This window comes from Salmo trutta, chromosome 36 (genome assembly GCF_901001165.1).
Source record: "Salmo trutta chromosome 36, fSalTru1.1, whole genome shotgun sequence".
NCBI classification, from domain to species: Eukaryota; Metazoa; Chordata; class Actinopteri; order Salmoniformes; family Salmonidae; genus Salmo; species Salmo trutta.
Window position 1 is genome coordinate 12930275 of NC_042992.1, and position 23431 is coordinate 12953705.

The 23431-nt window shown below is 42.1% G+C and overlaps 1 protein-coding gene and 1 long non-coding RNA gene across 2 annotated transcripts; one reads left to right on the forward strand and one right to left on the reverse strand.

Moving 5' to 3' along the window:
• Positions 1-5999: 5999 nt before the first annotated feature.
• Positions 6000-9459, reverse strand: LOC115175433 (uncharacterized). The gene is made up of 2 exons (XR_003872035.1): positions 9330-9459; positions 6000-6886 (listed from the first exon to the last, which is right to left on the reverse strand). It is a non-coding gene; the product is annotated as an uncharacterized LOC115175433 (long non-coding RNA).
• Positions 9460-9628: 169 nt separating this feature from the next.
• On the forward strand, positions 9629-23147 carry LOC115175432 (sorting nexin-10A). Its single transcript, XM_029734664.1, has 7 exons — positions 9629-9739; positions 17628-17676; positions 18066-18152; positions 18294-18394; positions 18707-18805; positions 21904-22110; positions 22336-23147. The coding sequence occupies exons 2-7, from the start codon at positions 17647-17649 to the stop codon at positions 22505-22507; spliced, it is 696 nt and encodes a 231-aa protein (XP_029590524.1). The 5' UTR covers positions 9629-9739; positions 17628-17646; the 3' UTR covers positions 22508-23147.
• The last annotated feature ends 284 nt before the right edge of the window (positions 23148-23431 follow it).

Genomic DNA, 23431 nt, shown 5'->3' on the forward strand with positions numbered 1-23431 from the left:
GGATGGTGTTCACATAAAAATAGATGAGTTTGAATAGCAAAATTACAGAACACATGAAATTATGAATTACCGAGGTGATTTGTTGAAAGACTATTGACCTACCCAGACAATAGTTACATGTTGCTCCCTAATAGTGATTGTGTGCCAAATATCTCCAGTGTTTCCTATACAAGCAGGTTATGAATTGTATCTATAATGTAGCCTGCATGTGACAAAGGTGGCTTAGTGACATCCTGAAACTACGAGCTATTTGAATGTTGACTAAAGTTGGTGATCCTGTTATGTGATGTACCTCTCTGGAATGGGGAAACATGGTTGCTGTTTTGTTTCTTCAGTTTGGCAAGGACCAACATACCTTCGGCTAGCAGAGGGTGAGGACATTCCAGAATGTTTATCAAAACAATGTCTAATGACAAAAACAATGGGCTCTCTGTTTATAACATTTCCATTTAACAGCGAATGTTTTAATCTCTCTTTTCATTGTTCTGTGGTGAAGGTTACTGTCCTGTAACAATTGTTTGCTATCACATTCATAACACATGTAGCACACACTGTCTATCAGTCTTTAGACAACAGCCACCATTTGAGGAAACAGTTTTACATTTAAGCAATAAGGCCCAAGGTGGTGTAGTATATGGCCAATATACCACGGCTAAGGGCTGTTCTTATGCACGACGCAATGCCTGGATACAGCCCCTTAGCCGTGGTATATTGGCCATATACCACAAACCTCCGAGGTGCCTTATTGCTATTATAAACTCGTTACCAACGTAATTAGAGCAGTAAAAATAATTGTTTTGTCATACCCGTGGTATACATTCTGATATTCCACAGCTGTCAGCCAATCAGCAGGGCTCGAACCACCCAGTTTATAAATTGTAATAATAGCAGAAAACAGACCATAGTGTGAAATACAAGTGTGAAGTTAGTTTGTTCACTCACATTCTCTCCCTTCTTGCCAACGGCTCCCTGTGGGCCCTTGATACCTCGACCACCCTGTAAGAAACATCATTATCTTCATCATCATCAACATCATCATCAGCACTGATATAACACGGCTGTCAGCCAATCCGCATTCAGGGCTTAAACCACTCAGTTTATAATACTGAATGGCTCACCTACTCTAAGCACATGTTTTAGTCACATTTCTCAGATGGGACAAACTTCTGACTATGCAGCATTTTCCAGCCAGGTTGACTCCCATTTTCCTGAAATAAACAGGATTACTGATTGCAACACTGGTTAATGCATTTCTAATTTGTTCAAACAAAGAAACATTATTCAAATCTCCTCAATTACTAGAGTTTAGATATAATCCCAAGCTCCCGACTACAGATGTAGGATCAGCTTATCCTACCCTAATTCAATCCTAGCCTAAAACCATTATATAAAAATGTATGTAAAAATGTCAACCTTAGATCAATGGTTTGGGACAACCACTAACCTGTAGCTGATAGGCGTTGAACTTTGACACGGGGAAGAGACACTTTTCGACTAGACGGCTACTGAGGGTCACCTAAATGATGAGGTCAACCTTTACTGGCATTAGAGGGCCAGAGAAAGCCTTTAGACCTCAATGATACAATACAAGGAGTTTTCATAGCAACGTCCTCTGGCCTCTGGGATGTTTCCACAACGACAGCTCGTCAAAACTGTAGCTTCCCTCAGGCAACTGGCAACTCGGGCTCCTGAGTGGCGCAGCGGTCTAAGGCACTACATCTCAGTGCTAGAGGCGTCACTACAGACCCTGGTTTGATTCCAGGCTGTATCACAACCGGCTGTGATTGGGAGTCCCATAGGGCGGAGCACAATTTGCTCACCATTGTCCGGGTTAGAAAATGCATGAAATGAAATGTATGTATTCACTACTGTAAGTCGCTCTGGATAAGAGCGTCTGCTAAATGACTAAAATGTAAATGTAAAATGTTAGGGTTTGGCCGGGGTAGACCATCGTTGTAAATGAGGATTTGGCCGGGGTAGACCATCGTTGTAAATGAGGATTTGGCCGGGGTAGGCCATCGTTGTAAATGAGGATTTGGCCGGGGTAGACCATCGTTGTAAATGAGGATTTGGCCGGGGTAGGCCATCGTTGTAAATGAGGATTTGGCCGGGGTAGACCATCGTTGTAAATGAGGATTTGGCCGGGGTAGACCATCGTTGTAAATGAGGATTTGGCCGGGGTAGACCATCGTTGTAAATGAGGATTTGGCCGGGGTAGACCATCGTTGTAAATTACAATTTGTTCTTAACTGTCTTTCCTAGTTAAATAAAGATAAAACAATAATTATTGCAAGCTCTGCTATTGCTAGAATTCAGGAATACTAGTAGTCAGTTATCTACCCTACATACACAAACAAACAGCAATGGGATATATTCATGCATCTTGGGAATATGGACCTGTAAACACAAAGATACAATAGGCTGAAATATCGATCTGAATATTTATTATCCTGGCTGTCTGCCCTGGAGTTGCTGTACTTGGTGATATTGGGGAGGATGCAACTACAGATGATGACAAGCTCATAAGGCAGGTGTTCACCACATTGAACCAACACACCTCTCTAATGTCAATGTCATCCTGAATCTCCTCGATAGGTCCACTCCACCATCAGTCCCCCACTGGACTGCCACATGTCTAAAATCCCATCTGGAAACTTCTGGCGTGCATTGCCCTCATATGTACCTATTTTGCTACCACCCATGGCTGGCCAGCCCATGTGACACCTGGACTGCATGTGAAGAATGAGCTCTCATGCTGTGGGGACTAATGCAATGCAGGGCTCTATGCTGACATTTGTTTCAAGGACCACAATGAAAAATATTTGAGGTATTAATGATAAGAATTGCCAGCAATTACAATATACAGGGCTCAGGAGCACCAGAAAAATTTATTTGTAAGATTGAGATATAGCCTACATTCGGCTTATATGCATCTCTCAAAGAAGCTCTCCCTTTCTTTCCATGCCACCAAGTGTTGCATGCATACTACTGGTAACATGACCACAAAGACAATGATAACTATCATCTGTGGTTACCAGGTTGCGCTAGCTAATTCTGTAACATGACTGAACATGGTTAGCGGCTGGTGAGTTGTTAAAAAACGGCCCGCTACACGCTTTCTGAACGTAACACGCGGTCCTGCCAATCTGCGATAGGAAGAAAGAAACGTTGTGCTGGTATTGTGGGTCATAAGGTTTGGGCGAGAAAGAAACCGTTTCCGCTGTAGTAATGGTGAACGCATGACGTCACGAAGTTGCGTGATTTTAATCCTCATGGCACTCAGAGGCTGTGGAACAGTGAAGTAATAATGACAATAATTATTATCTGGGTGATTTTTTTCGAGGCGTACTGGTGCTGCCAAATTCAAATTTCAAGTCGCATAGCGTAATATTTAGGAGTATATGCGACCAAAATGCACTGTAGACCTCTGCATTGGGCTGGGAAACTGTAATCCCAATATCCCTATAATAACATAATGCCATCTACGGCCAACAAGAGGCCCTTTAGGGTGGTCAAACTTAAACAAAGATGCTGTATGACATACACAATACTATTAGAAATAGGAAAATCACTCGCATCTGAGATAACCTGTGTGTGGTAATCATTTGCTAATAACTTGAAAGAAAATAAAAGGTTGATAGTGGCAATATCAGTTTGTGGGTTTGTCTTTTTATTATACAGTTAATGAGGCTAACCATGTTGAAGGATACCAGATCTGACTTCTACAGCTACATGCCATCATGAAATGGATGAGTGCAAGCCCTACCCATGTAATGAAGGTAGGCCTTAATGATGACATGCACAAGAGGGACGATATTAGCAAAAGCACTATCATGAGGGTGTGCAAAAATTATGATTATTATTTTTTGTACTTTTACCCCTTTTTTCTCCCCAGTTGGTAGTTACTGTCTTGTCTCCTCAGTGCAACTCCCCTACGGACTCGGGAGAGCCACGCATCCTCCGAAACACAACCCTGCCAAACCACACTGCTTCTTGACACACTGCTCGCTTAACCCGGAAGCCAGCCACACCCTAACCCTAGAGATCGATGGGTCTCTCAGTCAGCTGTGACACAGCCTAGGATCGAACCCAGATCTGTAGTGACACCTCAAGCACTGCAATGCAGTGCCTCAGACTGTTGTGCCACTCCAGAGGCCCTGCAGAATGTAATTTTTGAAGGTTATTTGATTTAATAAAAAAATAAAAAATAAAAATCTTGAAATAAAGTAGCCATTTGTTGCTTCATTATGCACTATATATACAAAGGTAATCTCCATAGACAAACATTAGCAGTAGAATGGCCTTACTTAAGAGCTCAGTGACTTTCAACGTGGCACCGTCATAGGATGCCACCTTTCCAAGAAGTCAGATCATCAAATTTCTTGCCACTAGCCTAGGAGAGAGCAAACAGATGGAGCTGTCTGCCACTATAAGGCACAGGACCATATGGCGTTCACAGAGCGCTTTGTACACCACAATGTCAGTCGGAACCGGTCCAGAACCGCTCAAAGTCCCCCATATAGGGGACTTAACATCTGACAGGTTAACCACACAAGACTTTTCTAGATTCTCAATCCACACTGCCCTTTCACACCTGGATAAAAGGAACACCTATGTGAGAATGCTATTCATTGACTACAGCTAAGCGTTCAACACCATAGTGCCCTCAAAGCTTATCACTAAGCTAAGGACCCTGGGACTAAACACCTCCCTCTGCAACTGGATCCTGGACTTCCTGACGGGCCGCACCCAGGTGGTAAGGGTAGGTAACAACACATCCGTCACGCTGATCCTCAACAAGGGGGCCCCTCAGGGATGCATGCTCAGTCCCCTCCTGTACTCCCTGTTCATTCATGACTTCACGGACAGGTACAACTCCAACACCATCATCAAGTTTGCCGATGACATAACAGTGGTAGGCTGATCACCGACAACGGCGAGACAGCATATAGGGAGGAGGTCAGAGACCTGGCCATGTGGTGCCAGGGCAACAACCTCTCCCTCAACGTGATCAAGACAAAGGAGATGATTCTGGACTACAGTAGAAGGAGGACCGAGCATGCCCCCATTCTCATCGACGGGGCTGTAGTGGAGCAGGTTGAGAGCTTCAAGTTCCTTAGTTTCCACATCACCAACAAACTAACATGGTCCAAACACACCAAGACAGTCGTGAAGAGGGCACGACAAAACCTATTCCCCTCAGGAGACTGAAAAGATTGGGCATGGGTCCTCAGATCCTCAAAAGGTTCTACAGCTGCAACATCGAGAACATTCTGACGGGTTGCATCACTGCCTGGTATGGCAACTGCTCGGCCTCCGATCGCAAGGCACTACAGAGGGTAGTGCGTATGGCCCAGTACATCACTGGGGCCAAGTTTCCTGCCATCCAGGACCTCTATACCAGGCAGTGTCAGAGGAATGCCCTAAAAATTCTCAGACTCTAGCCACCCTAGTCATAGACTGTTCTCTCTGCCACCGCATGGCAAGCGGTACTGGAGCGCCAAGTCTAGGTCCAAGAGGCTTCTAAACAGTCATAAGCCATAAGGCTCCTGAACAGCTAATCAAATGGCTACCCAGACTATTTGAAATTGCCACCCGCCCCTTTATCTTTTATGTTGTTGCTACTCTGTTATTATCTATGCATAGTCACTTTAATAACTCTACCTACATGTACATATTACCTCAATTATCTTGACTAACCGGTACCCCCGCACATTGACTCTGTACCGGTACCCCCAGTATATAGTCTTGCTATTGTTATTTTACTGCTGCTCTTTAATAATTTGTTACTTTTCTTTTCTTTTTCTTAAAACTGCATTGTTGGTTAAGGGCTTGTAAGTAAGCATTTCACTGTAAGGTTGGCGCTGTTGTATTTGGCGCATGTGAAAAATAAAATTTGATTTAATTCTATTCCATTTTGTAATGAGAACGGAGGGTATTCTATCCCTCAAACTAGTGAACCCCTTGAGTGAAAACAAGAAAAGAGTGATTCCCTAAAATCATTGAGAACATTCCTTACGGGCACTTTTTATTTTTTACATTCGACAAGTTAGGCATACGTCCACAGCATACAGTACTTTCTAAATGATATGAGAGGCAGACGATTAGACAGGATAAGTCTGTGCATTCCGTCTGGGCTAGGGTTAGAATGTTGACGTTGTGTTGCAGCATCAATGGCATCCAGGCTTCCTGGCAGCAGGTCCACGTCAAGCAGAGTCCTGTGCTCAATCAGGCAAATCTAGTTAAGTACTTGTAGATGGACAGACTAGGGATTCATCCCAAATTTCACCCTATTACCTATATAGTGCACTACTTTTTACCGAGGCCCATGTGGACTATGGGCCCTGGTCAAAAGTAGTGCACATCATAGGGTATATGGTCCATTTGGGACAGAGCCTAGGTCTAGAACTAGACAGTAGCTGACAAAGCAGAGATGTAGGACTCCTACAGTAGGAGATGTTTATATGTTGACCTACATCTATGGCTCAACCTTTGATCAGCTACAGGGTGAACCCACAAAACATGATGAAGTTAAAAACGTATAAATAAAGATTGAAAAACTCCTATAAGAACCTAAATCTGATTGTGTATCATGGATATTTTGACTTTTGACCAACTGGTTGCTCAAAGGATATTTTTGATTTATTGATAATCCCAGCTGTATCAATTTAATTGTCTTTGGCAGCACTTTGTATTCTACCATCACATTTAGTGCATCATACTCTTCTAGGTTTGTAAGGACAGCCATAGATTAAGTTATATGGATAAGAATCAACATGGTCTGTTATGTCCAAGTCCAGTGGTTGTCCTAAGAAGCCTCAATAGACTTAAGTGTCGTCCTCTTCTTGGCTCCTCTCCTTGACTCCTTTTCTTCAGCTGCACTGATCTGAAAAGACATGACAGAAGCATATTAAGGGATTTGCTCTCATCAATCCATTTTCTTCTTCTTTGTTTCTGCATATGATGGTTGATAAGTCATTATTATAATAAGGAAGTTGTCCTTAAAATACTTAGTCTATTGATGCACACGTGTCAATCTAATTAACATAATACAAAAATGTATATCCAAAATCTGTCAGTTTAAAACCTGTTGAGGACAGACGTTCTGCTAGCGGAACGCCTCGCCAATATCCAATGGAAGAACGTGGTGCGAAATACAAAACCTCAAAAATGCAATAATTTCAATTTTTCAAACATACGACTATTTTACACCATTTTAAAGACAAGACTCTCGTTACTCTAACCACATTGTCCGATTTCAAAAAGGCTTTACAGCGAAAGCAAAACATTAGATTATGTTAGGAGAGTACATAGCCAAACAGAATCACACAGCCATTTTCCAAGCAAGCATATATGTCACAAAAACCCAAAACACAGCTAAATGAAGCCCTAACCTTTGATGATCTTCATCAGATGACACTCCTAGGACATTATGTTATACAATACATGCATGTATGTTACATGCATGTTTTGATTTGATTTGATTTTTGATTTGATTTTGATTTGAATCAAGTTCATATTTATATCCAAAAACAGCTTTTTACATTGGCATGTGATGTTCAGAACATGCATTCCCACCCAAAACGTCCGGTGAATTTACTAAATTACTCATCATATACGTTGACAAAATACATAACAATTATTTAAAGAATTATAGATACAGAAGTCCTTTATGCAATCGCTATGTCAGATTTTAAAATAGCTTTTCGGCGAAAGCACATTTGTCAATATTCTGAGTACATAGCTCAGCCATCACGGCTAGCTATTTTGACACCCGCCAAGTTCGGGGCTCACTAAACTCAGAATTAGTATTAGAAAAATTGTATTACCTTTGCTGATCTTCGTCAGAATGCACTCCCAGGACTGCTACTTCCACAAGAAATGTTGTTTTTGTTCCAAATAATCCATAGTTATGTCCAAATACCTCCATTTTGTTCGTGTGTTCAGGTCACTATCCAAAGGCTAACGCGCGAGCGCATTTCGAGACCAAAAAATTCAAAATGTTCCATTACCGTACTTAGAAGCATGTCAAACGCTGTTTAAAATCAATTGTTATGGTATTTTTCTCATAAAATAGCGATAATATTCTAACCGGACAACGTTGTATTCATTCAAAGAGGAAAAGAAAAAACAGCATGGTTGCGTGAACGAGCATATCCAATCTCTTTGTCACCAGGCAGACCACTGACAAACTGAGCTACTATACTCTGCCCAGAGACAGAAGACGCCTCAATCCGCTTTCTGAAGGCTTTAGAGAGCCAATGGAAGCCTTAGAAAGTGCTACGTAACCCCACAGATACTGTAGTTTCAAAAGGGACTAGAACTACAAATTCTCAGACAGGCCACTTCCTGCTTGGAATCTTCTCAGGTTTTTGCCTGCCATATGAGTTCTGTTATACTCACAGACACCATTCAAACAGTTTTAGAAACTTCAGAGTGTTTTCTATCCAAATCTACTAATAATATGCAAATCGTCGTTTCTGGGCAAGAGTAGTAACCAGTTTAAATCGGATACTTTTTTTTCATCCGGCCGTGAAAATACTGCCCCCTATTCCAAACAGGTTTTAAAACAGAGCCATCTGCATGGGCTGCGTCTCAATCCAGAACATCCGCCGGTGCCGGCCTTCCCGAAAATCAGTCTTCTCACAAAAACGTACGAAGCGTCTGAACGGTTTGGCCTAGTAACTATGACCCCACTCTCACACAATTCTGCTCGACGACCCCCACTCATCTGAAGGTAACGCAGGACCATTTTTGTGCCAAAAAATATATTTATTTCCTGAGCTTTCTTATATCTCCTAGATATAGGACAGACACTTCAAAACCTTATTCCTCACGATTTCAATTTTTTGTTGTTGTACATATCAGAACGTGTTTTTCAATGCGTTTCTATGGGCTATAATAGTAAAGGCCAAATTCAATAAATGCAGATAGCCAAGCTTCCTTCGCCCTCATCTTGGTGCTAGGAAGCAGGCTACATAGTGCTAGGTGTCCATTTTTTTATTTATTTAAACAGGCAAGTCAGTTAACAACTAATTCGTATTTACAAAGATGGCCTAGGAACAGTGGGTTAACTGCCTTGTTCAGGGGAAGAACAACAGATCAGCTCGGGGATTTGATCTAGAAACCTTTCGGTTACTGGTCCAACAGCTCTGACCACTAGGCTACCTGCCGCCGGCTAAATGCAGTAGGGGCTAAATGCAGTAGGGCTTAAATGCAGTAGGGCTAGAAGCTATAGTGAGCTTCGATTAGTCAATAGCACGGCGATGTCGCGGAGTACACGATGTATGTATTGAACAAAAGTTCGGCTTTCACATTTTGTTCCTAACCTGGTCACGGTCCCCCGCCCATTTTGCTTCCCAGCCAACTTCGTTCCCCTTCATTGAAAATGATGGACTCCCTTATTTCGTCGCCCCCAATGTGCTGGATGGATTTCCGGTGTGAGGCTACGTACTGCCCATGGGGGGTATTCAGCAAAGAAATATGTATCCTCTCCAGTAGCTCAGTCAAAGGACTGTTTGATTTGTTTTTAAATGCGTTGTTGTGCACTGAAGTTTTGGCAAAAATACTCCCTGATTTCAGACCAGGAACGTCCACGAGCAAAATGAAGGAACAGAGAGGGCGCGTCATCCTCCGGTTCTTCAGACAACAACTCCAGTCGGCTTAACCGCGAACAGAGCACGCAGCGAAGTCCGCCCCAGCGGCACCAAGTCCTATACAACAACTTTCCAGCTGAAGGGTAAGAAGAAACGTAGTGATATGTTAGAGATAAACATGCTTTTCATTTGGTGAAATGTTATCCGATTGCCATGGTTTCCCTGGTGTGTTTCAAATGTGTGGCTCATGCGTTTGCAACGGTTCAAATGCCAATCAAATGTCGGCTACCTCGAAGGCAATCACAATTTCTCTGAATTATTTTGTAATTCAACATAAATTTGGAGCATGATTTTAGTTATTGCTGCTTAGCCTATCTATGTGCACAATTGAACCTTATTGCAGGCGGTCTAACTAACCTCTGTTTAGCCCATTTCAAACCGAACATACCTGTCTGTCACACTTTCTCCAATTGCTTCCAAGCAAACTCGCATTTTTAAAACTCGCAACAAATACGTTTTTGTAACTGTAAAATATAACTCAACAGAATGAGGAAAGGCTGTCTCGTTTCAAACATTAGGATGTTGTTCTAGTAGTTCTATAAGGGCAATTCCAAAAACCATTCATTTCAAAGTTGAACAAATCATAGACTACTGTTTAACAATTTCTAGTGACATTTTTACAAAAACACATTTACAGGAAGAACCTGATATACAGGGAGAACTGAGGGAGATTTGACCGTAATTCTGTTACCAAACTTTGCATCTGTAGTTTTTCCAGTACATGTTTTTTTACTGTGTAAATTGTTCAAAGCAGTCATTGTGCATAAAGGTGCATGGTTTGTTAAACTTTGAAATCAATGTTTTTTTGTTTGGCATACATTTTAAAGTGAAAAAGCGGAGTCGTAATTCCGTTATGGTGCACTTCCCGTAATTATTACTTTAATTTGCACAACCTAGAAACATTTTTGCTGTTTTGATTGAATTCTGGTTGTAAACAGCCCCAAGCTGCCTGATGCTATCAAGTATTGTTCACACTGCAGGCCTTAGTATTCCAAAACGTATTTGAGCATTGACTGTCCAAAAGGCAAGTAACCAAATCGGATGTGTGTGTGTGTGTTTTAGATGGCAGTCATTTGCTGACATGGCTACACTAGTTGTCATAGTAACGACAGGTGTGTGCACAGTGGTGTTGCCGGATTGGTGGTGGTGCTCATGCTTCCTATCACTCAAAAAATATGTAGCAAGATAAGGTGACAACAAAGTCTGCCATGGATGTTTCCCAGTGGCTTTGAATGTTCAAAGTGTAAGAACACTTAAAGCCTCAAAGGATGAGATGATCCATCTTTCAGAACAAGTCTTTTTTGGCTAGCCACAGCAGCTAGATGGATGTTTAGTGTTCTAGCACATTCTAATTTGTTTCTAAACTAATAACAAGCGTGTTAGCTACCACATGTTCTTGTCAAATTGCCAACAGAGTAACTAGCAAGAATCAAGATATGCCAAATAAGTCTAAAAACCTGTTGAGGGCAAGTAAATCAGATTTGACCTTAGACTCAAGTCGCATGGGCAGGAATAAGATTTGGCTGACTTCAAACCACCAACGAAGGGAGTTTGAAATGTGGCTTGGCATATCAGACTGAAGGAAAAAGAAGATTCAAATTGTATATGCAATTTTTTTGTTTTGTGTCACTTCAAACTGCCAATGTGAACATTAATTCAGACACAGATCTGCATTCCTGGTACAATGACTATTGGATTATTATTAATAGGCTACCATAGAATTATACGCAATGTATTAAATTCTGTGGCATATAACTGATGTCAGATTTGTTGATGCATATCTACATGTTATCAGTCAGTCATGCTGTGTAAATTTAGCCATGCATAGGGAGTTTAACTAAATCTCAGTAAATTAGATGATCTGTGGTGCTGTTAACTGGCCAATAGTGGCACGAATAATATCATGTGATGTTTAGTAGGATTGGGTTAGTTGATAGCCTTTTCCGGTGAGAGGTTGGCATTAGACTCTGCACAGGGCTCTGCTTGAGTAGGTTAATTATCCCTGTCCTCAGTTCTTGGAAGTGGCAGTGAGAGGAGGAAACATGAGTCTCTCTGAAATGTGAATAGCTCATCTTGTTGTCAGGAAGAATGAGTCTCCACTGTACCCTGAAAGATGGGCATCCCAAAAATAAGATGTCCCCTAGGGCCCGGGGCCACATGGATAAAGAAATTGGCTCCCAGGTTCTATAAGTCTCCTTATTAATTAATGTGTTCAGTGTTATTTCATTAGAAGTGGGAAATGTTTTAGCAGTTCTTGATGTATTTTCTCAATGCATTTGGATAGCGATAATATTCCGACCGGGAGTCGTTGTTTTCGTTCAAAGACTGAAAATGTAAAATGGACTCTTCACGTGCACACGCGCACCCGTCTCATTGTTCTCAGATCGACCACTATCCAAATGCGCTACTGTTTTTCAGCCATGGACTGCAAAGTCATCATTCAACGTTCTGGCGCCTTCTGAGAGCCTATGGGAGCCTTAGAAAGTGTCACGTTACAGCAGAGATCCTCTGTTTTCAATAAAGAGGCTAAAGAAGGCCAAGAAATGGTCAGAGAGGGCACTTCCTGTTTGGAATCTTCTCAGGTTTTGGCCTGCCATATGAGTTCTGTTATACTCACAGACACCATTCAAACAGTTTTAGAAACTTTAGGGTGTTTTCTATCCAAATCAAACAATTATATGCATATTCTGGGCAGGAGTAATAAACAGATTAAATCGGGTATGTTTTTTATCCGGCCGTGAAAATACTGCCCCCTATCTTTAACAGGTTAAATGCTTGCTCGAGTGTTTGTCACAACTGTAGATGAGGGACCAGTAGCATCACTGGGTTTGCCTGCTGCACTCCCACTCTAAACAAGGGAATAGCAAATGTATTATTATTTTTGGTGTTACATTATTATTCACACAGACTCTATCTTCTGTGTTGTATTTGAGTATATGCAATAACCCCATGCACAATTTACATAAATACAAATGAGTATTTTAAGAAGACAGTGATGGTAATTGCAATGAGTCCAACAATTGACATAAATATAGGAGTCTATAGTGTTTCTCCTGTTGGAACACTTTTACAACCAAGTCAACATCTGCTGAATTTTAATTGAACAAAATATATTGGTTGGGTGTCTAAACTACATAACGTGTTATCGTGTGCAATGGGTGAATAGAGTCTGCAGACACACAACGCATACAGCAGCAGAACAACGTGTAGTGTTTTTATAAGAGTAGGTAACACTGAAAGCTTCAGTTTACATTATTGACAAGCATTTTCCCCCATTCCGAAGTCCCCACATCATGCATTGAGCTAAAAGTTAACTTACCTGCATACGCTATAAAGTAGTGGGTGGTGGGCACGAAGATGACTCAAGAGATTTGAAGGGTTGCCCCCTTTCACAGCGATTTAAATAATATTTATTTTTATTTTGCATGTTCTGGTGACAGGGTTTCCCTCAGCACTCTTGTATAACCCAAAATACGACCACACTTCAGATTTGGTCCTCTAAAGCCGAAAAATCTCCCGAGCACTATCACTGCCTTCCGCCATGTTTTCACACAAAACAAAACGCACGTTGCAGTCTGCGTCAGACTGTTGCTAACTTTGGTTGATGCTGGACAGTATTTACCGTGAGTTTTTCAAACCGTGGTAATCAAACACAGTTTTAATGATAATTAAAATTTGAAACGGTAATAATAATCGTCGGGAATTTTACGTGGTTTATCGTGAAACTGGTAACCGTTTCATCCCTATTCATTGGCCATACCCACGAGGCCAATACTAATCCAATCATACTATATGTCTGCATTGGGCATGCATGCCATAAATCATCTCACATCCACTGTAACCGAAAGGGTAGAGCACGGATAGTGGAGGCAAGAGAGAAATACCCTGGAGAGTGACCACAGTGAAGTATCACTTTTACATGGACTGCAGAGTAGCCCTGTAATGTATGAGTTCCATCCCTGTAATGTATGAGTTCCATCCCTGTAATGTATGAGTTCCATCCCTGTAATGTATGAGTTCCATCCCTGTAATGTATGAGTTCCATCCCTGTAATGTATGAGTTCCATCCCTGTAATGTATGAGTTCCAGCCCTGTAATGTATGAGTTCCAGCCCTGTAATGTATGAGTTCCAGCCCTGTAATGTATGAGTTCCAGCCCTGTAATGTATGTAATGTACCTCTGCTACAGTCACACCCCTTTCACCTCCTCCTACGCCACCGACAGTATAACTCACCTGCTGCTTACCTCTGCTACAGTCACACCGTTTTCACCTCCTCCTACGCCACCGACAGTATAACTCACCTGCTGCTTACCTCTGCTACAGTCACACCCCTTTCACCTCCTCCTACGCCACCGACAGTATAACTCACCTGCTGCTTACCTCTGCTACAGTCACACCCCTTTCACCTCCTCCTACGCCACCGACAGTATAACTCACCTGCTGCTTACCTCTGCTACAGTCACACCCTTTTCACCTCCTCCTACGCCACCGACAGTATAACTCACCTGCTGCTTACCTCTGCTACAGTCACACCCCTTTCACCTCCTCCTACGCCACCGACAGTATAACTCACCTGCTGCTTACCTCTGCTACAGTCACACCCCTTTCACCTCCTCCTACGCCACCGACAGTATAACTCACCTGCTGCTTACCTCTGCTACAGTCACACCCCTTTCACCTCCTCCTACGCCACCGACAGTATAACTCACCTGCTGCTTACCTCTGCTACAGTCACACCCCTTTCACCTCCTCCTACGCCACCGACAGTATAACTCACCTGCTGCTTACCTCTGCTACAGTCACACCCCTTTCACCTCCTCCTACGCCACCGACAGTATAACTCACCTGCTGCTTACCTCTGCTACAGTCACACCCCTTTCACCTCCTCCTACGCCACCGACAGTATAACTCACCTGCTGCTTACCTCTGCTACAGTCACACCCCTTTCACCTCCTCCTACGCCACCGACAGTATAACTCACCTGCTGCTTACCTCTGCTACAGTCACACCCCTTTCACCTCCTCCTACGCCACCGACAGTATAACTCACCTGCTGCTTACCTCTGCTACAGTCACACCCCTTTCACCTCCTCCTACGCCACCGACAGTATAACTCACCTGCTGCTTACCTCTGCTACAGTCACACCCCTTTCACCTCCTCCTACGCCACCGACAGTATAACTCACCTGCTGCTTACCTCTGCTACAGTCACACCCCTTTCACCTCCTCCTACGCCACCGACAGTATAACTCACCTGCTGCTTACCTCTGCTACAGTCACACCCCTTTCACCTCCTCCTACGCCACCGACAGTATAACTCACCTGCTGCTTACCTCTGCTACAGTCACACCCCTTTCACCTCCTCCTACGCCACTGACAGTATAACTCACCTGCTGACTGTGTGATCTGAGTCAATTTAGCTGAATGAATTATGTGGGTGCTAGATTGACGTAGTTCACACAGTTGGCTCTGCTGGTTGCTGAGGTTGATGCGGAGAAGGAGGTCAGTGAGTTTAGCAGAGGGCTGAATGTGTAGCACGTGAGCTGGTTGACAGGTGAGTGTTAGGCTCTTTCTCAATTCATCCTTCCTCGCCTCCTAAAAACCCATTGGAGAAGGTCAGGGGGGGAAGGACCTTGTACCTTCTCCTCCAATACAGTTGCGATAGGATGTGAGCAATCAAGAAAGACAAAGTGAGGCCATGCCCTAGTAGCCATTGTGTGGTGATGTACCTACCCTTTTTATTTCTTATTATTTTTTAAATAAAATGTTCACCTTTATTTAACCAGGTAGGCCAGTTGAGAACAAGTTCTCATTTACAACTGCGACCTGGCCAAGATAAAGCAAAGCAGTGCGACACAAACAACAACACAGAGTTACACATGGAATAAACAAGCGTATAGTCAATAACACAATAGAAAAAAAGAGTCTATATACTGTGTGTGCAAATGGCATGAGGAGGTAAAGCAATAAATAGGCCATAGTAGCGAAGTAATTACAATTTAGCAAATTGACACTGGAGTGATAGATGAGCAGATGATGTGCAAGTAGAAATACTGGTGTGCAAAAGAGCAGAAAAGTAAATATAAACAATATGGGGATGAGGTAGGTAGATTGGGTGGGCTATTTACAGATGGGCTATATACAGCTGCAGCGATCGGTTAGCTGCTCAGATAGCTGACTTTTAAAGTTAGTGAGGGAAATATAAGTCTCCAGCTTCAGCGATTTTTGCAATTCGTTCAAGTCATTGGTAGCAGAGAACTGGAAGGAAAGGCGGCCAAAGGAGGTGTTGGCTTTGGGGACGACCAGTGAGATATACCTGCTGGAGCGCATGAATGTTGTTATCGTGACCAGTGAGCTGAGATAAGGCGGAGCTTTACCTAGCATAGACTTATAGATGACCTGGAGCCAGTGGGTCTGGCGACGAATATGTAGCGAGGGCCAGCCGACTAGAGCATACAGGTCGCTGTGGTGGGTGGTATAAGGGGCTTTGGTGACAAAACGGATGGCACTGTGATGGACTGCATCCAGTTTGCTGAGTAGAGTATTGGAAGCTATTTGGTAAAGACATCGTCGAGGATCGGTAGGATAGTCAGTTTTATGAGGGCATGTTTGGCGGTGTGAGTGAAGGAGGCTTTGTTGCGAAATAGGAAGCTGATTCTAGATTTAATTTTGGATTGGAGATGTTTAATAGGAGTCTGGAAGGAGAGTTTACAGTCTAGCCAGACACCTAGGTAGTTGTCCCTTAGACCTGAAGTACTGTTATCCTGTCCCAACAAAGGTCATGGTTTTGTGAGTTTAGACATTCATCCTATTCCAAAACAAGATGATTGAATAGTTAAGTGAATAGTGTCTAATACAAAAATAAGCAGAATGTCAGGGTTGGGCCGGAACAGAAACCAGCAGCTAGATCTCTGGGAGCAAGCTTGGCCATGCATTTTCTACATCCTATGTATTGATACTTTTAACAGTATTTTTGTAGTCCTACAACTAATTCTAACAGTAAACCAATAGCATATATAACCCATTGGAGAGATAGATACCTTTTAGTCTCTCCAGGACTTGGCACATTCGTTGGGACCTTCATCCGCAGACAGGGTGTAACAGCTTTCACAGGTCTCTGTAACTGAGGTTAGGAAACATCTCAATTAGACCAGGACGTACTATATTATACTCAGGTGATATACCATTGGATATTTCGTTGCAGTTGTTTTTGTATTGTCCTATTTCTCTCTTTGGACTGAATCTGTTCACTAGCTAGGTAGCTAACATTGTTTTTAGCAGATAGACTAAGTTAGCTAGCTGTTTACAGCCGCAATGGAACAGCTGTTTACAAATGCACCAGAAGTTCTTGGCGTTCCAGGGTTCACTTCCGCTCGTTCTCAAAAGACGTTACAAAGGTCTATACTTTCCAAAGTTTACCTGTGCAGTATAAACTTTGCTTTATATAAATGGAATTTGTGTCAGTGTTTACCCTAGTCCTGTATACCTTGTAGCTTTACTCTTTTGCAGCGTGCCACATGCTTACCTAGGCTTTGTATTGTTTACAGGACTGTGTTGTGCTGTTTTATTACTGAGTGGGTAAGCTGTTTATGGATAAGGCAGATTTCTCTTCTTGCAGCAAATCCACTTCCTAGGGCATTTGGCCTTTTTTTTTTACATTTTATTTTACAATGGCTTGTGGTGTTAGAGCGCTCATGCGGTTTAGGTTGTTCTTCTCTATGCAGTTGAGGTTTGCTGTTTTGCCAAAATATGCTCCCTGTGCTCTTTTGGGCATCTTGGGTTGAGAACAGTGGACTTTGACTGTTTGACTAAACATTGCTGAGTGCATCTGTTTTTCTGTGAGAAAGAACCCCCTCGTGTCATATAACTGACACATATAACTGCATAGAGACACTGGTTACTAGAGAAAAGCACAACATGTTATAACCTCATTCTTGCCTCACTGTTTACCAATTGTCTCTGGAATCTAAGGGAGAGAGGACATTCTACAATGGAGAGGATTGACAGTCTAATGAAACAGGTGCGTGATCGAGCCGTCTGTCATTACTCTATTACAGCAGTAGTCACTAATCCTGCTCTCGGAGAGCTTTTGTTCTTTAACCAGAGCTAATATTCTTGATTAGTGTTTTGGTGCTGGTCTGGAACAAAAACTTGCACATGCTGTAGCTTTTTGGTGATCTTATTCATTCTCCATATTAAGCCTCAATCTCATTTAGTGGATTTGACCTATAAATTAGTTTTTTTGAGGAGGTTAGGTGATATTTCTGCTGAAAGGTTTCTTATCCTGTGGCCTCATTGTTCTTGTGTAAACATAAAAAACAAAAAGTTTGATAGATCGGGATGTGCGTTGTATCTATCTGAGGCACACTTCACCTCTGAACAACACTTTGTTTTGGGGGCTTTTTGAAGGAGTTTGTCAGTGTCTGGGTCCAGGATCCACAGTTCCACAAAGATGACTTCTGGCACACGCACATCGACTACGAGATCTGTTTACATGTGAGTACTGTACCTGCATGGCACGCTCCGCTTGATCATCTTATCATCATTAAACATTATCTTCGGCTTGTGATTATAATGAGGAATCTGAGGAGACTTACCTCAACCTTCCTGTCTGTTCTTCCTGCTTCCTGAGTGTAGACCAATAGCATGTGTTTTAGGAAGAAGACGTCCTGTGTGCGTAGGCAGTACAGTGAGTTTGTTTGGCTCCGGCAGCGTCTGCAGGACAATGCTATGCTCATGTACGTATAACCCTGGGATACGTCACTGATGGCCTTCACTGCATAATTTGTTCACTCCTAAAGCAATGATGCATACACAGGGTATGCACTTGCCCATTGTATCCTTACCAGGGGTCGACTAGTCACATTGTATTCTTACCAGGGGTCGACTAGTCACATTGTATTCTTACCAGGGGTTGACTAGTCACATTGTATGAAGTCCGAACTTATGACTTGAGTTTATTATAAAGCATTATTTAAATAAAAAAAAAAATGTTTTACAATGTTTTGTGTATCCAAATAAGGTGTTCAACATGTGTTGTCTCTTTAAAGCGAGTTGCCCAAACTACCTTCCTGGAATCCGTTCTTCAGTCTGAACAACCCCTATCAGGTCAACCAGCGGATGAAGGGCCTACAGGAGTTCCTAGAGACGTGAGTGACCTCTCACCCTCAGCCTTGTGAATGACTACCAGTTTGTATGTGTTCAAAAGGCTTGACGGGATGAGCTAGGATCTAGATATAGCCCATCAGTAGGTCTGATGCAACCAAAGTTAGTTTGCCAGATGTTTTCCTACCTCTAGTAATCAGGCCAAGCAGTCCATATCAATCTGTGGTGTAGATCCCCTTGTGTGCATTAGGAAACATTTGCTGCAGCCATTTATTTGGAATTGAGGTCTGCTATCTAATTTTTTTTCCTCCAGTATTTTGACATTTGTTTTGGAGACTCTCTGCTTGCCCTGTATAAGAAGTTATATCCATGGTTTTATGGCACCAAACGCCATCTTGTGGCTACTTCATTCATTTCCTCCACTCCACAATGTTACGGCGTTGAAACAGAACACATTACGTACTGATGACCAGGAGTGAAAGTAAGCCAGTCCAGTACGTTGTCCTGGCAAAATGATGTGCCTATCACAATAATTAAAACACAATTTCAAGAAAACTGTAGGCTTTTACAACATTACCCACTGGGCACAAACGTCAGTTCAACGTCTTCCACGTTGGTTCAACCAGTGGGTATTTATCATGTCAGCCATAGAGCTGGAACGATAAACCAAAAATGATTGACACTGACCATACCGATCACTTATCGCAGGCATTTTGCTGATATCCTTCATTACCATAAGTAGCCTGTACTAGAGAAATGTGAAGTTTGAAATAAAAGGTTTTCTGATATGGGTTAATGGGACAATTGATGGCTACAATTGTCAAAGTAGTAGTTTAAATTAGAATAAAAATGTATTTTAAACTTATTTTATTTATTGCGATATGGAATTTTGTCCACATTGCCAAGTTCTAGTCAGCCATATAAAAAAATGGACTTAAACAGGTATGCTCTAGAAGGCGGTGTGGTGGAAACACTGACATTTTCCCAAGGCAGAGATGACTGACACGCGCAGACCGCAGTAGACTGTCACTTCAGGCTACAAGTGTAGGGATAATGCCAATCAGCTGTCATGTGCGGGTAGCCTACAGGAACCCTTTTGGTTGTTTGACAATCAGATGAAAACATAATGACTGGTGTTTATGCCACATTAAAAGGTAATACATTTGAGTTCAATTAGTAATAGTTACTACTAGGCCCATAGAGATCCTATTAAATTAATTAAGATTCTATTATGTATTTCTATTAAATGTTTTGTACACATGCACACACATAGGAGGTTCCGTACCCAGGAAGAAAATACATCTACTTTCACCCCTGCTGAGACTACAATCTCCTTCTCCATTTCTCCTGTTGTAGTGCTTTGGCATAGGATACCAGAGTGCTCAGAATAACAATTCATTCAACCTCCTACCACACACACACTGTTGTAATGTCTCTAAGACTTACAGTTGAAGTCGGAAGTTTACATACACTTAGGATGGAGTCATTAAAACTCGTTTTTCAACCATTCCACAAATTTCTTGTTAACAAACTATAGTTTTGGCAAGTCTGTTAGAACATCTACTTTGTGCATGACACAAGTCATTTTTCTAACAATTGTTTACAGAAAGATTATTTCACCTATAATTCACTGTATCACAATTCCAGTGGGTCAGAAGTTTACATACACTAAGCTGACTGTGCCTTTAAATAGCTTGGAAAATTCCAGAAAATTATGTCATGGCTTTAGAAGCTTCTGATAGGCTAATTTACATAATTTGATTCAATTGGAGGTGTACCTGTGGATGTATTTCAAGGCTTACCTTCAAACTCAGTGCCTCTTTGCTTGACATCATGGGAAAATCAAAATAAATCAGCCAAGAATTCAGATTTTTTTTTTTTGAGACCTCCACAAGTCTGGTTCATCCTTGGGAGCAATATCCAAATGCCTGAAGGTACCACGTTCATCTGTACAAACAATAGTGCGCAAGAATAAACACCATGGGATGTTTGCAACCGTTATACCGCTCAGGAAGGAAACTCGTTCTGTGTCCTAGAGATGAACATACTTTGGTGCAAAAAGTGCAAATCAATCCCAGAACAACAGCAAAGGACCTTATGAAGATGCTGGGGTAAACGGGTACAAAAGTATCTATATCCACAGTAAAACGAGTCCTATATCGACATAACCTGAAAGGCCGCTCATCAAGGAAGAAGCCACTGCTCCAAAACGTCCATAAAAAAGCCAGACTACGGTTTGCAACTGCACATGGGGACAAAGATCGAACTTTTTGGAGAAGTGTCCTCTGGTCTGATGAAACAAAAATATAGCTGTTTGGCCATAATGACCATCATTATGTTTGGAGGAAAAAGAGAGAGGCTTGCAAGCCAAAGAACACCATCCCAACCGTGAAGCACGGGGGTGGCAGCATCATGTAGTGGGGTTGCTTAGCTGCAGGAGGGACTGGTGTTCTTCACAAAATAGATGACATCATGTGGAAGGAAAATTATGTGGATATATTGAAGCAACATCAAGACATCAGTCAGGAAGTTAAAGCTCGGTCGCAAATGGGTCTTTCAAATGGACAATGACCCCAAGCATACTTCCAAAGTTGTGGCAAAATGGCTTAAGGACAACAAAGTCAAGGTATTGGAGTGGCCATCATAAAGCCCTGACCTCAATCCTATAGAAAATTTGTGGGCAGAACTGAAAAAGCATGTGCAAGCAAGGTGGCCTACAAACCTGACTCAGTTACACCAGCTCTGTCAGGGGGAATGGTCCAAAATTCACCCAATTTATTGTGGGAAGCTTGTGGAAGGCTACCCGAAACGTTTCACCCAAGTTAAACAATTAAACAATTTAAAGGCAATGCTACCAAATACTAATTGAGTGTATGTAAACTTCTGAATGTGATGAAATAAATAAAAGCTGAAATAAATAATTCTCTCTACTTTTATTCTGACATTTCACATTCTTAAAATAAAGTGGTGATCCTAACTGACCTAAGACAGGGGATTTTTACTAGGATTAAATATTTTTGGCTAAGCTGTATGTAAACTTCCTACTTCAACTCTATATGGTGTTCTTGATAGTTGTATGTATCTACTGCTAGTTTTTTGGCCGGTGTTCTTTATGATTAATTGGGTAGATCTTTCTCGTCAGTGTCCTCCAGGACCCCCTGCTGCTGTCTGACAGTAGAGTGCACCTGTTCCTCCAATCCCAGCTCAGCGTGACCAAGATGGAGGCGTGTGTCTCGGGCCAGACACGCTACACAGTGGCCCAGGCCATCCAGATGTGTAGCGACTGCCACCGTACACGCTTCCTCGTAGAGAAGAGCCGCAAGGAGTACTGCGACTCGAACTGCGAAAGGTAAGCGTACAGGCACGTTGTGATTTCTTGTCCGAAATGTTCGCATTGAGCGAAGGTTTTTCAATGTCATCCGTTGATTGACTCACAACAGAGACGATTGTCCATGGAATTAATGCACAAAGTTGCTGAACTGTTGACTGAGAAATGATGTAAGCCAAAATGGGCACATGACCTCTGACCTTTTACTCATTGAGTGCTCTCATCCTCTTCTCTCTGCCTCTCCAGCACCACATCGTCAGGTCTAGGCCACAGCCACGACTCGGGGGTCCCCCAGAGCTCCAGCCCCCTACCCTGTGACAGCAGCACTTGTGAAAACTGTGATGGAAACCTAGCCATCAGGGACAGAGGATTTTTCAGCAGAGAGTCCTCTTGTGAGCAGGAACACACTGAGCCCTGACACATGCACAAAGGGGCTGTTTCCCAGACAAATATTCAGCCTAGTCCTGCACCCAAAATGATGCTAAATGATTGAAAGTACTTTTTAGTTCAGGACTAAGCGTAGTCTTTGTCCGGGAAGCCGCCCCAATGACTGTTTGTTGCTGTTCCAGGTGCACTTCTCAGACCTCTGAAGATGAGGAGGCGGACTAGAATGGCCTTTTTTACGTGGTTCTCTGTTGGCATTCTCTGTGTCCCCTATCTGTCTTTTAAAATGTCTGAACTATATGTTTTCTTAAAGGATATATGTTATTATATTGATACACCCACTATTGTGGACTGACTGGTGTTGCTAGTGAACAAGGCACTTGAACAAATCTCTTCTTCAAAACGTAGCATTGTCTTAATGCAATATCTCAGTCTTAAACTCTAAATTGTGCCTCAACATGTTTTTAAAAAATATATATTTCTATCATTTAACCTGCAATGATACTGGGAAAGATTCTTAAATTATGAATTATACTTTGTTTATTTTTTATTTGTACTATTAAACTGTGTTCTAAGGAGTGTGTTGGATAGACTCGTAAAAAAAAAAAAGATTTCTAAAATATTTTTAAATGAGTATTCCAAGTATCAATAAATATTGTTTTTTGAAGAACTAACTTGATAATTGTTTGACTTTGGAGCTGGTGTCATCGTCTATGTCCTTTGTGAAATCCTGGAATGTTCAAGTCATTTTGGTTTAAATGTGCTTTGGTTTGTTGTCTCTTCTGCCCAAAAATAGTCACCTTTTCATTATGTTTAAGGTTATCCATGGGCTTTCCTTCAATGTTAAGTTCTGTAGATACCTTAGGTCATGTTGTGTATGTGGACACCTGCTGGCCGAACATCTCATTACAAAATCATGGGGATTAATATGGAGTTGGTCCCCCCCTTTTGCTGCTAG